General features: G+C 31.9%; 1 protein-coding gene across 26 annotated transcripts in view; it reads right to left on the reverse strand.

Annotated features, from left to right (window-relative positions):
• SOX6 (SRY-box transcription factor 6) overlaps positions 1–14,863 on the reverse strand; it is a 588,321-nt gene that overhangs the window by 239,431 nt on the left and 334,027 nt on the right. For all 26 annotated transcript variants that reach the window (XM_038569137.1, XM_038569135.1, XM_038569136.1 and 23 more), the window contains one exon: positions 9,466–9,555. In XM_038569137.1, coding sequence (XP_038425065.1) covers positions 9,466–9,555 — 90 coding nt within the window. The remainder of the gene's footprint in view (positions 1–9,465; positions 9,556–14,863) is intronic.

Raw genomic sequence — 14,863 nt, forward strand, 5'->3', positions numbered from 1 at the left:
ATCTTTTCCCCAACATATCGATTTCTTTTAATCCCAACAGTTAACAGTGATTCTACTGTATCACAATACTTTAGGCCTTAATCATATAGTATTAATTTTTACCAGTAGCTTTTGTTTGGATTTTAATTAAGAAGACCTTGTGTCTCCAAACCCAAGAGGGGAGAGGTTTTAATTGCTTGTATGTATATCACACAGACTTCAAAAGAAGTAAAAGATGTTTATAACAGAGTACAAAGGAAAGCTTTGAAATGCTTACATTCATGCCAAGTATAATTTTAAAAACTATGGGTATTGCTTTTATAACGCATATATCTATAAAACTAGCTGTGATATGTATTCACTACTAGTAAAAGGAGTTCATGGGTTCAGAAATAATAACTCACTATTGATTACAACACAACCAAAAGTCTATGTGAAATGAGATAAGCATGCTATTCTGGGGGAATATAAAATTTCCACCTTAGTAATAAACTATGTAATTGAAAGTGGTAACTTCTCTTTTCTGGATATTGGGATCCCTACATGAAAAATAAAAGGTTTGATTTCATAATATGCAAAGGTTCTTCAGTTCTAATCTTTCAAGATTCTATGATTCTAGATATTAATCTGAAGTTCTATAATTATAAAGATTTATACAGAAAATAGTGACACTGTACCACATTATTCCATACAAACAGGAAAGTGAAGAAAATTACATGTGCTCCCAGTCCCTTTCACAAACTGGTCTCTAGAGCAATATAGCATTTGTCTTAGAAATAACAATTTAGGGGATTCCTAGGTGGCTCAGTGGTTTGGCGCCTGCCTTCAGCCCAGGGCATGATCCTGCAGTCCTGGGATTGAGTCCCCCACATCAGGCTCCCTGCATGGAGCCTGCTTCTCCCTCTGCCTGTGTCTTTGCCTCTCTTTCTGTGTCTCTCATGAATAAATAAATAAAATCTTAAAAAAAAGAAAGTATTTAAAATTTTCAAACTACATGAAATCTATACATTGATAGATTATTGTTTCAACCTTTTTTCCTATGAGGCAGCAAGAAACATTATGTATGTGAGCTTTGCTGACTTTATTAAAGTTGAAAAGTGGCAGATGATTCGCCTCTAAACACTTCCAGATTTTATTTAAATTCCCTCAGATGAAATTGCTTTAAGTTTATAAATGGAAATTCAAGAAAAATTCATTTATAAATGAATATGTAAAGCATACAGTCAGAGCTCTTGAAAAACCACTTTGGTCCTTTTGCGACTACCTACAACCCAAAACACAAGTAACTGAATCACTCTCCCTAAAAAACAGAGTTTTCTGTGGAAAGGGCAACATATGGAATGAGTACAGAGTACTTAGATATGGTTTGGGCCCTTACTAGAAAAGTGAACAAACTAGAAAGAGCATTGGCATTTAAGATAGTAATTTGGGATGCAGAACATTGATTCTATGGGAATGCTGTTAGATCCATTCTGGCCCTTTGGTGATAACAGCATTGCTTACTGTTACTTCAAGAATAACCTATACTATTTGATCTTCAAAGATCTACCATGCACTGGAAACAAAAACAAAAACAAAAACAAAAATATAACTTTTGTGTTCCTGTGCTGTCTTCCAGAGATTTATGTTTGTAATCAAAACTAAAAATGAAACCAGGCTCTCATTGGCACACAGAGGCAATATTATAATAAATTCACATTTTTAATTCAGTATTTGCACCAACCACAACTGTACTATGCCTGTACTATTTGATGCAACACAGTTCCTAATTGTACTTCTCTTAGTAACAACCCTAATGAAGTAACAAGGAGTAATGCTTAAAACCTTGAATAGTAAAGTATGGCAAGAGCATTTGGGCTCTAGAGCAAACTTAGACATATTAGTTGAATAACTGTAATAAGCAATTGTTTCTCAATAGTGGCTTTGAAAAACAATGGGAATTATTTGTAGAACTTTCCACTTAAAAGCATTTTCCTAATCAACATTTTTCCTACCAGAAAGAGACTGGCACTTTTCTAAGCTGCTGCAGAGTGTACCTACAAGCACATCTACCTTAATCCCTAAATGTAAATATTGCAATGATTAATCATAAATGACCAAGGAAGGAAAACACTATTTTCCTTATTTGGTTCATATCACATAATTATTTTTTTGTCTCTCATATCATCTGTGTGTTTGACAAACACAAGCACAAACAGTTTGTGCTAACTCAAACAACCAGCATTACTGTTTCTCTGGCACACTGCCCAGGGAGGCGCCTTCACACCAAGGAGATGCCAGCCACAGCATAGAGGGGCATGTGTGCAAAACAGGGAAGCTGGCTAAGATTCTCTTACATAAACCACAGAAGATTAGGTTTATCCGTGGAGGCAGAGGCTGATTCCCTAATGCTCTAGATTTCATTTGGTATGTCACAATTGCATTTAGAAATGTTTCTTGACCATACCAATCTGGGCATCCTCACTTCTTTGGTACAACTCAAACATAAATACAAATGGGTTATGGACTCTATTAGTAATTCAGTTTTACCTTCTACCATATGATTCTCCCTCTCTCACATTCAAGTATAGACCAAGATAAAAGCTTCTATATAGAGAAACTGTATTACCTATCCCCCTTCCTGCTTTGCGATACTGCTTCACTTATATAGAAAAGGGTAAAAGGGGAACTGTTTTGGGGTTGTATATTGTGGGAGAGAGGAACAATCCAGAGTCTATATTTTTCCCTTACCCCACTGCAGAAGTATAATATTTTGAAGAATTTGAGAATTAGTCTGTATTGCATTAAACAGAGGAGGCAGGACTCAAAACCTGCGTCCACAACTCTTGACTGACCCCACACAAGCCACTTAATTTTTCTCAGTCTCATTTTACTCATATGTAAAATCAATATAATAATATTTTCCTCAATAGGCTATTATAAAAGGATCAAATAAAGCAATATAGATGTTTTAGTACCTTTTTTTCCTTTGTAAACAACAAATTATCTCACAAAAATACTTATTAATTACTTCTTGACAGAAAATAATGTTTTGAAGATTAGTCTTATAATTAAGAAAATATAGTAAACACTGGTACTACTTTTGAGGAAGCCTTAGGAGGTCATGAAGATAACATTCCACCAGAGTAGGAATACCCTCTAATATCCTCTGTAACATCTCCATTTAAAATTTTCCACAGCACAATTTCCAGATGTTATTTTATTAATTCATCCATTCATTCAACAAATATTTCTTGAACACCTAGTATATCTGAGGTATTCTCTGTTAATGTAGTCTAACCATCTCATGTCAGATAGAGACATTCATTGTTCCTAAGTTCCTGGCACTGGCATTGAGAATAATTTCCCTATTTCCTAACTCCCTAAAACCCAAAACAAATCTTAATCTCTTCTCCTCAACAAAACTTCAATCAACCAATTTACAGCAGGTCAAACTTCCCTAGATCTTTAATTACCGGTCATATTAAATGCTCGAGACTCTTCACCATTGCAGCAACTTTTGACAAATTCTAATTTGAAAATAGACCCCTTGAAAATATGGCACCCCAATTAGAACACAATACTTCAGAAACAACCAGACCAAAACAAAATTCTAATCACTTTATATTTCGTTTAAGTTCTTAATAATAGTTACTTAGGAATATTTGTGATGACATTAACCTGGTTTGAACATTGCTTTGAGATTACTGCTATTAAATTTATGCCATTTATAGCATTCTATCTTCAATTAATTCTGCTACTGGAAAGGAGCCTACTTATGAAAATATGGTGGTGGGTTAGGGATGGGATTTTCTTTTTAAAAATATTAGACAAGACCTAGATATAGACCCATTGAAAATCCATGATTCAGCATTTCTCAAACTTGAGCAATATTCCAACTCCTATTTAAAGGTTTCAAATATTGCTTTGCTTCATTTAGACAGTAAGATTTTAATTTTGAATCCACTTTTAAAAATATTTTATTTATTTATTTGAGAGAGAGAGAGAGTATGAGCAAGGGAAGGAAGAGGAAGAAGAACAAATAGACTCCATGCTGAGCGTGGAGCCCAAAGTGGGACTTGATCCCACAATCCCTAGGTCATGACCAGAGCTGAAATCAAGAGTCAAACACTGAACTGACAGCCACCCAGGTGCCCCAGCAGTCTTTTTTTTTTTTAAGTAGACTCTAGGAAGATTATTACTGTATTGCTTCTAAATATGTGGTCATCTTAAACTCACTAGATTTAAGATTCATTTTTAAATACTGTTCTTAACCATTCTACTGCCAACACTTAAATTTCCATTGGGCACCTAACCACCATAGAATTTTTAAGTAGTAATAATAAAAGTTATGTTTCCTTCCTTCCTGAGCTTTATTCCACTCTTGAATACAAAAGATGTAAAGTTAAGAATAAATATAAGAGAAAATAATGACTATGAGAATTCTAAAAGCTCAAATTTATGGGATGCATAAAGCTACTTCTACAAATATATTCATGGCCAAAAGTACCTTTATTATTAAAGAAACATTATTTAAATTGAAGTATTCAGTTTAGGAACTTAGAGGGTATCAGAAACAAACAAAAAAAAAAGGATAAGGAAAAAGCAAAGGAGAGATAATATAGGTAAAACCAAGATGAAGTAGTTGGCATTCTGAAAAGCAGTAGAATTGAGAAATAAATCTAAAAACTGGATACTTACTGGGGTGTTGGGAGGAAAGATAAATAGAAAAACTACTGGCAAGTAAAATTGAGGGGCAAAAGGGACAGAACACAAATACGCAAAATTTAAAATGGAATACAAAACAGCAAATAAAAACTTAAAATAAGTGATCTTGCATTTTATACCAATACTAATGCATTTGAAAATCTCAGTGAAACTTACAATTTTCTAGGAAATTTTTTTCCTGGAAAAACTGACTTAAAGAGAAATAGAAAATGTAGGAAAAAAAAACAATTATTACCAAAGAAAACTCTAGTCCTAGATGTTTTATAAGCATATTCTTTCAGAATTTCAAGGAATAAGTAATTCTCATGCTATCTAGTCAATACATAGCCTAAAAAAGGAGGGAAAGCTTTCTAGTTCAACCACAAACTCTGGTACTAAAAATTAACAAAGATAGTACAAATAAAGAAAAACACAAACTAATCTCATATATGATGACAGATGCAAAAATAACAACTGTAATATGAGCAAATAAAATTATTCGGTACATTAAAATAAGACTACACCATGACTAATCAGGGTTTATTTCATCAGTAAATTTGTAAAACAAAAATCAATAAGATATACCATAAAATAAAATGGAATTTCTCATAGAAATTCCTAATAATCTATGACTAGAATGTTTTTTCACTAACAAAGAATGTCTTAAATATCTTAATACTTGGTGATGAAATATTAAAAACAATTCCATAAATTAAAAACTGCACAAAATACTTGCCATCATGTGTATTACTTACTATCATTCTTGATATTCTAGGCAGTGTAATATGAGAAGGGATAAATAAGGGACATATAACTTCCATAAAAGAGAAAACATATCAGCTGAAATATGACTAGAGCTAGTAAGTTCAAGAAAGAGGAAAGTTAAAAGTGAACCAACAAAATTCACTAGCATTCCTAAATGTGGTAACAAAAGGGAAACAGAATGGAGAATATCACATCCACAAGAGCAAGCAAAAATATTAAACATTATAGAGAAAACATCAAAAGAAACATGCAGAATCTATATTTAAAAAACAAATTGTTGAGTGACATAAAAGGATAAATGATTTTAAATAAAAAGATTCATTATTATAAAGATGTCACTTGACCCTATAATTTCACATACATATAATATAACCTTTCAAAAAAGTATTTTATTTTAATTAATACTTAAAGTAAGTCTAAAATAAACTTTAAAGAAGCATGCAGACACCTTAAAGAAAATTATTAATGTGATCTTGCAAATTTACTTTTCAAAGATACTATAAAGCTATAGTGATTAATATAGCACAATATTAATAAAAGTTTAGATAGATCAATAGGCTCGAACCAAAAACTGAGAAATGGTTTCAAATATGCAATCAGTATGATAAAAGATGTTTTATCAAGTTAGAAGAGATAAGATAGGGTATTTAATAAATGATACAGAGTTATTTGGTTAACAGTTTAAGAAAAAAAATTAAGTTGTATTTCTAGTTGAAATTATACATCAAAATGTATTCAAGAGGAATTAAAGAGTTAAATGAATAAAACTATAGTAAAAAATTTGGAATAAAATATAATAGAGTGGGAGAAGCTTTTCTAAACAAACCCCGAACATGAAAGAGCATTAAAAGGGAGAGAAAGATTTGACAATAAAAAACAGTAAAATAAAAGAAAATGATAAGATGTAACATGTATGACAGATAAAGGTGAATACCATTAAAATATACACTGAGAGTATCACCAAACCATAAGAACTAGACAAATCCTTTAAAGGAAAAATGGACAAAAAACATAAATAGTCAATTCTCAAAGGAAGAGACATTTAACGCAAGTTAATTTATGTCAAATGCTTCATTCTCAGTAATAATTAAAGAAGTTCAAATTAAATCCGCAGTAGTGTATCATTTTCCCCTATCAAAACTGGCAAGAAATTTTTAAAGTAATAATACTTGTCATTGAGGGCAAGAGAATACTTGCAGATACTGTTGGTGAGAGCAGAACACTATACCCTTTCTGCAAGGGCAGTTTGGCAGTATGAATCAAGACTTTTTTAAAAAGAACACATGCTTTGACAGGAGTCTCACTTTTTAGGAAAATATCCTAAGAAAATAACCACCAATTAATACTAAAAATTATTTAAAAGTTATGCATATTCAAATTTTTCTTTATAAAGACAAATAATAAAAAACTATTTAAATGTTGAATAAAAGACTCAGTTAAATTATGAGAACTTCACTTTGTTCAATACTTTCTGTAAATAAAAATAGCATTTAGGATGACTTAATCACAAGGAAATTCATAATATATCAAGTCAGAAGAACAGATTATAAAAGGATGATTCTGATTTTAAGGAAAAAAATTAACAATTATGTAGAGTAAATTAAAATGAAAAATTTAGTAAGAATCTTATCTCCTAGGCTCATGCATTAATTAAAATGGAAAAGGGCAAAAAAAACAGAATTCATTAATTAACTAATTATTTTATTTTGTATTTCTATATTTTTATAATAAATATGTAATGAGGGAATTTGTTGTAAACTCATTCATAACATATTTTGTAATGAGAGAAAAATAATAAGAGGTACTAAAAATGCAATAGTGCTTGAGATATAAAATACTGATAACCCACAATAGTATGTATTTCTTGCAAATAGTATTTAAATCACTTTAGAATTTCAGAATAATTGTAACTAAGTTAGGTGGATAATAACTGGCCTGATCTCATCTACAGGAAAAATGCATGTTGAGTTTTAGCAGTAGTTGAAACAAGCTATCTGAATACAATTTAAACTACATTTTATTTCAGTTCTTATTATATTATTGGTATGTCTTCTATGTAACAGTTATGGTGACACAAAGGTTTAGGATGTAAAAAGAAACAATTATATAGAGTAAATCACAATGAAAAATTTAGTAAAAATCCAAAAAAAAAAGAGAAAAATTTAGTAAAAATCCTTATCTCCTATGCTCCTAAAACTGAGAGTAGCACACAAATGAAAGTTCACATATCACATATAGAATCCAGAAAAAAAGTTAAAGAATTTGAAAAACCTAATTTTGCATGTGTTTTTGCTTTCAAGATTTAGTTGACTATCTAAGGCTAGTACAGTTTTTGCATTGTAAATTCATAATCAAAATGAAAAGTAAAGAAATATGGAAAGGGGGTTGAGAAGGAGAAGATAACCCAAAGCATAAAAAGTTGATGCTGAATCATAACATAATAAAATGTTAGCTTCCACATTACTAAGAAAAAGCAAGACCCCCATCATTCATGCTGGCAAAAGCTTGCCTTTGCATAAACCATTTCTGTTCTCACTGTTGTAAAACCAATGACTTTGGAAAGGATAGAAAACACAGAATGACGTGCAAAGTAGCACACAACATGTTATTGCAGCTGGATAGAGAATATGTCACTAATGACTTTCTTTCTACCCGTCAGTTATAAGTTAAGTTTTTTCCCTCCAAAATAGCAAATGGCCTTTATGAGTACAGAACAGAAGCCATGAAATGCAAAATAATATCCAATTTCCACAAAATTTTAATACTGTATTAGTTAATGGAATAAATTATTAATTATTCCCTGGAAAAGAGATGACTTCCTTTTGTCTTCATTTGAATTGACACAACATTCCTGAACACTAGGCAATTTTCTGTAATAAATTAAAAATAACATTTTCACCAGATAGATATTGCCAGATGTTTATCTTAAATGAGATTAATCCATGACCAATAGGCAGATTTACCTGAAGTTGTTTGATAATTCAGAAAACTAATCTAAGTTCCCAAATTGTTAACGCAAATCGGAGTGATGCCTCTTTGTTGATGAGACAACCAATAGAATTAATTAATGGCCATTGATTCTTTTCATGATACCAAAACCAGTAAAACAGTACTTTAGCTCCACAAAAGCATCAACAAGAGAAAGTGGGGGAAGAAGAATAACTTCCTGACTGATAGGGAAACTTAATTTTGTAATGGTTCTTAACTTGACTCGAAATAATAACATCAATCACACTAAAGTCCTTCAGGACTAAAGGTGCTCATCCTCATCAGGGTCAGAGGTCATGAAAAGTTAGATCCTATGAAATCTGTTTGAGATTAATCAACCTATGATCCTGCGGGTATGCTAATGAAGACAGCAGCAACAATTTACTCTTATGAGCGGTTTCTAAGTGCCAGGAATTGTTCTAAAAACTTTACTTGTATTAATCCTCTTAATGAGCCTGTGAGGTAGGAACTCTTCCTCCCCTACTTTAGATACAAGGAATTCAAAACAGAAAAGTTCAGGGACTTGTCCAAGGTCACTCAGTTAGAAGGTGACAGAGCCAGGACTTAAGAAAGGTAATCAAGCCTCAGAATCCACCCATAAGCCACTGTGTACAACACAGTCTAGAAACTCTTTTTTATAGGTGCTACCCTTGACCTTCTTTGACCAGGAGAAATTCAAATTAACGATTTGGATCCATAAATTATGCCATTATTATGATTTCAAGAGGAAAGACTAAAATTATCTTTAACTTAATTGTTCTTCATCTTTTGACATTTGTTTTTTTTTCATACCTTCCTATTAAATTAATGAAGCAATTAATCTTATAATTTATATGTTTATAGACTAATAAAAAGAGAAGGCAAAAATTTCATTCTGCAAACATTATAAAGAATAAAAGTTCAAGGGCACACTATACATTTACCCTCTCATATATGAACAAATATTAGAGGTAAGAATTTAATGTTAGAGTACAGAGATCAGCGAGCATGTCTTTATACAGAATAACATTCTCTACACTGATATGCTTGATATTTTGTATTTTGTACCTTTAATTTCTCCAAGAAGTTCACTGGTATTTAGTCTTTCCATTTTTTCCTTCCAATCTTTTGAAAGTAGTTTTTCCATGCAGGAGGAATCTATTAGAGTAAAAAAGTAAGTATTAAAAATATTACATATGTATTTTATAAGTATTAAAATATTACAAATCCAAAAAGCCAGTTTATGGAGAAATTCTCTCATTTAAAAATGATCAAAGCTATTTTTCATTGTTGTTTTAACCCTAGGATACAGACAATTATATTACTGTATCTATCACAAAATACCACAACTAAATTTATTTTTACCACATTATTTAAATTATTCCCAGGAAAAAAAAGATAATGTTCAATAATTTTATCTTGGTACATTATAAATATAATTCTATTAATATTCAGTCAGCATTTATCATTTCTTAGACTGACAGGACAGAAAAGGGGGCTCTTTCCCATGATACATTTAACTTTAGATGTTGTTCCTTTGAATCCAGGTGATTTTTTTTTTTTTGAGTCTAAGCAAAATTCATGTGCTATTCAAGGAAGAAAGACAAATCTTCAACAGAGAAAAAAACAATTAAAGTGTAACCACTTAGTCCTTAAGAAAAGAAATAAACATATGGCAATTTTTCTAAAATACCCATTTAGAGAAAAATTCAAAGAAAATAAAGTCAAGATGTTCTCTTTCCCTCGGTAATAAAACCTACTTAACCTTTTCTCTTATATAGAAAGAGATATATATTCTTATAAAGAAAATACTCAAACACTATTTGCCCTACTGCATATCTAAGCAGCATACTAGATTATAGAGAGTGATTATACTTGTTTCTATAAAGATTCATAAAGGTTACAGAAATTTCAATTTTAGAATGTTCTAATAATTAGCAAAATTTTCTCAATGAGTTTTTTTCCCTCTATTCAGATGGGTTTGCAACTAGAGCTACTGCTCACAACTATATATATCTTTTAAGTTTCAAATCTTAACAAATAGGCCATGTTTCCGAAAGGGAATGCAGATTTAAATACTAAATCCTCAGTGCAAAGCATACTCCCATTAAACTTTAACATTCCAAGTGTCAAAATTCTGATAACTTCTTTTTAAAATTATATTTAAAATAGTTACTTCAATTCCAAATGCCTTTCCTCTCCCATATCGGTACCTATCTCTTTAGCATTTTCCCTTTCATTTTTTTTTCCTCCAACTTCTAAATCCTCCTTGAATTTTTCAGAGTGAGGTGTAAGGTCAAGATGGATCTAAAGGGTTGTAGAAACTAGATAAGCTTTAGAAAAAGACCGTGAGCCCCCAGTAAGAGATGAGAAGACCATTGCATCGTTAGAATGTATTGGTGAAAACAATTAACATTTGTCCGTGACATGATCAATCAATCAAGGAACGGATGGAATCCAGATCAGTGTGTCATGAATTGGCTGATGAAGAACACCAACCATACTGGCTCGCTATTGCAGAAGCTAAAGTTCTATCTAAATAGAAGTCAGCTTGATTCTATTAAGTGCAAGCTCACTGCCCCTTCCCTTCCTTCTTCCATTTATCTTTCCCCCCTCCTTTCCTTCTATTCTTTCCTAGTCATTATGTTTTTAGGCTTCAACAAGTGATCTACTACCATGATTAAAAATTGGATTCTGAGTGACTTTCCAAAAGGACCTGTGTGCATATGTATATACCAGTTTGCATTTAATTTCCAAAATGGTTTCTTATGCTACTTTTATTTTAGATTCAAAAACACACTATACTCTTTGTCTGTACTTACTTTGTTTTTATGCTAAAGTAATAAAAATGATAACACTAAGTTTGGGAGTTAAGAAGTAAATCCTCAAAGCCATGCCTAACAGAGATTAGTTTTTCCCAACTCGGGTTTAAATTTCTGAGAGAGATCAATAGAACATCAGATCATGGATAAGAATAATCAACTAAATGTCTTCAACTTCCTATACTACTCAGTTTTGTTAGTGCCTTTTTTTTAACCCTTTCATACATGTTGTAACATTGCACTAAGCTGATAATCACTGATATAAATGCTAAAGCATAATTTGTTTGGTTCAAATTTGAGTTGAGAATATATATTATAATAGTAAAAGACAAAGGCCCAATTTACTAGTAATGATCACAAATTCAGAGCAAGTTCATAAACTAGGATTAGATACACACTAAATGTAAAACAGGCGAAAATATGTCTCTCGTTTCTATAAATAGGCCTGAAATCTTTCAGAGCTCCAGGAAAAGAATGCTGAAGCTTCATGGGAGAAAAATAGAACTGTATGGACAACAGGAATACATACTTCAAACATAAATCAGACCGTGTGTACACAGCTTCACATAAAAGCTACTCATTAATAAAATGGTTAATAACATCAAAGCATTTCACATTCCTATTAAAAAATTAATCCTCACCATAATGCTGAGTTAATCTAGCTAATATGAGTTCCCATTTCAGTAGAAGAAACTGAGGGGAAAAAATAAAGCAGCTTTTTCATGTCTATATTTATAAGTCATAAAAATATTTAATAATGATCACTGATTTCCTTTAACTATAGGGCAATAAAAATCACTACATACAGCCTTATCAATTTAATCACAATTCTAAGAGATTCCAGGAAGATTCAGAACCCAGGAAGTCTCTTGAAAAACTCTCAGTTCTCTCACCTAATTATCTGACTGCCAAACGTCAAAGGCCACGCCACAATTAGTATTAATCACGCTTCATACTATAATGTAAAGTAAGTAAAATGAGGGTAAAAGGACAAAAAGATACAGATTGTTAATGAGTACCACACAGGTAAAGGACACTACTGCCATCACTGAGGGGTTTCTGACTTGGAATGAGGAAATATGTAATAGATAAAGTTGTAAATGAAAATTGATATTTTCAAATTTCCTACTCAAAACAATATCCAGGTAAGGGTGCAAATTAAAAGTAAGTATTCATCCTCTATGTGGCACATCCTTCAACTACATTAACAGTAGTATCTGTAAAGAAGTAATTGAACAATTCATACTTTACTCCATTCTGATCACACACAAATGCAAAAACCAAAGAGGTCAGAATAAGTAAAGAAGTCCAGATTGTATTAGGTACACGGGAAGAGTAAGACCACACAGACTGGCATAAAATCAGTAGTCATGGAGGATTCCAAATGGAATAAAAGTACTGAACATCACCTAGGTATTCTTAGATTATTTTATACAGAAAAATGTTTTATACAATTGACTTGAAAACAACTAATACACTTACATTAGTTCCACAGTTCTCAAAACATGAAACAATTATATAGCATATTTTACTGTTTGATTATTCAAATTTTATTAGTTTGACTGAGTTGTCCTCAGCAAAAAAAAAAAAAAAAAAAAAATAGGAGAGGAACTACATATTTTTTGGAAATTAAGAGAAAGAACCACATTAGAAAATTTTTAAAAATGTCACCATAATATATACATATGAAAAATCAATGTAGGCCAAAATACTGCAGTGTAGAAGTGGAAAATGTCAAAATTAATTCATCTTACTTTGAAAGAATTAGTGCCCATAAGCCAATACATATTCCGTGAAATGCAGGACTTTATATTTATCTTGTCTAATTTTTGTAAATAATATGATTAAATCAAGACTCAAAAACTGAGAGCTCGACTTCAATTCTTGCTTATATTTTAATCAAGGATGTAAAAGATTTTGACATGTTAAAATCAATTCTCAGCCACATAGTTTTTGGTTTTTCTATTTTCCTTTGCAATTTAAGTTTTTCAAGAAAAAGAAAAAAGTAAAACACAATTCAGAAATAATTTTTAATAAATATCCAGCATAATGGATTGCAGAGCAATTTTTCTGCTTCCTAAGTATATAGGTTTCAGGCCAGGTAAGTTAAGAATGCTTTATCATGCTAACAATTAATTTCATTAAACAAGAGAAATTGAGGTGAGAGTATGTGAGGTATTTATTTCCTAACCTGCATCGTAATACTTCAGGGACAATTTTAAATTATTCCTAGTTTTAAAAGCCACAGCAGTAATAACCCCTATTCTGCAGAAAGTGAAGGAATTTCAAATGTGTCAAAGAGAGTAAATAAATATCTCATTGCTAAAATTAAAGCATGGGGGAATAGGAAAGAATAATGGGAAAATTTTTTAATGCACAGGTACTTTAAAACAATTCACCTGTGAGTAAACACTCTTCCTTTTGCCTCAAAGTGATAAAGTTATAAATGCTAAAACATTAGAAACATGACATAAAAAATAAGTTTAAAATATTTGAGTGACAAAAACCATGACTGCTGCCCCAGTATGCAGATTTTCTACTGCTTTATTAACTCTTTTAAGATAATATTAAATCAATTCCTTTTATTTTTACCATAAGAATCATAAATTTCAAATGCAATAAATTTTCTATGTATTCAAGAAAAATGATAGCTTATCAAAAGTACCTTTGACCTTGGTTTACAACTAGTTCTGACTACATATATTTATACTCCTGCTAATCATCCATCCCACATTTTTCATTAGGAAACACAGACACACATGCCAGTTACTGTACATTTTTCCACAGTGACAAGTGCTCCACAATACAGTGGGATAAAATTGGAGCTTGGAGAGCTTGAAGAGCACTCTTAAATTTTAATTAAAACCCTCCAAGCTCACTAAAAATAATTAGACACTAAAATGTGCCAGTTTTATTTTGAAGTCACTATAACGTACAAAGCACACTCCCTGACGACTGCTCGTGCTGTCCTTCTCTCTCTCTCCCTCTCTCCAATGAAACAACTGATTTTCCAAATACGAACAAGGGGGTATAAATAGAGGCTGTTTTCAGGCCTGCTCTTCATGCTGGGAAGCTGACAGAAAAGACAGCAGAATGGGTTTTTCAGACTGCACCAAATGAACCTAGAATAACTTGCCTAACAGAGTTCGAATCACTGACAAACTCTAGATAAAATTCAGTCTGCAAGAAACACGAGTTATATCACTGATCTTTTTTGATCCAAAAGCCAAACCTTTAACCTCTTAAATGTTTTTGCTATCTTAAAATATCTCATACAATGCTATATTCCATCCTATTTTTAGCCAAGCAGCAAGAGAAAGCATGCCTTTCCCATACAGCAGGGCAATGATATAAACATCAACACAGATGCGCTGCCAGGAAGAGCTGGACTTCTCAAGCACTTGATCATTAAGGAATGCACCAACTGTTTTGGATAATCTCGTGCCAGCTCCCCTTTTGCTCCACACTCCCCTCTGGGAGTGGCCAATCTTGCCCTGGTCCTAATTTTTCATTTTACTCCTCCATAGCACCCCCCATCCCCGAAAATATGAGAAATGGCATTTATGCCTAGCAATGAAAAAGCAGGCTCACTTCCCCAAACAGACCAAAACTTTAAAACAATTAACCCTCCCCTCTTCTTTCAG

The sequence above is a fragment of the Canis lupus genome, chromosome 21, assembly GCF_011100685.1.
Source record: "Canis lupus familiaris isolate Mischka breed German Shepherd chromosome 21, alternate assembly UU_Cfam_GSD_1.0, whole genome shotgun sequence".
Lineage (NCBI taxonomy): Eukaryota > Metazoa > Chordata > Mammalia > Carnivora > Canidae > Canis > Canis lupus.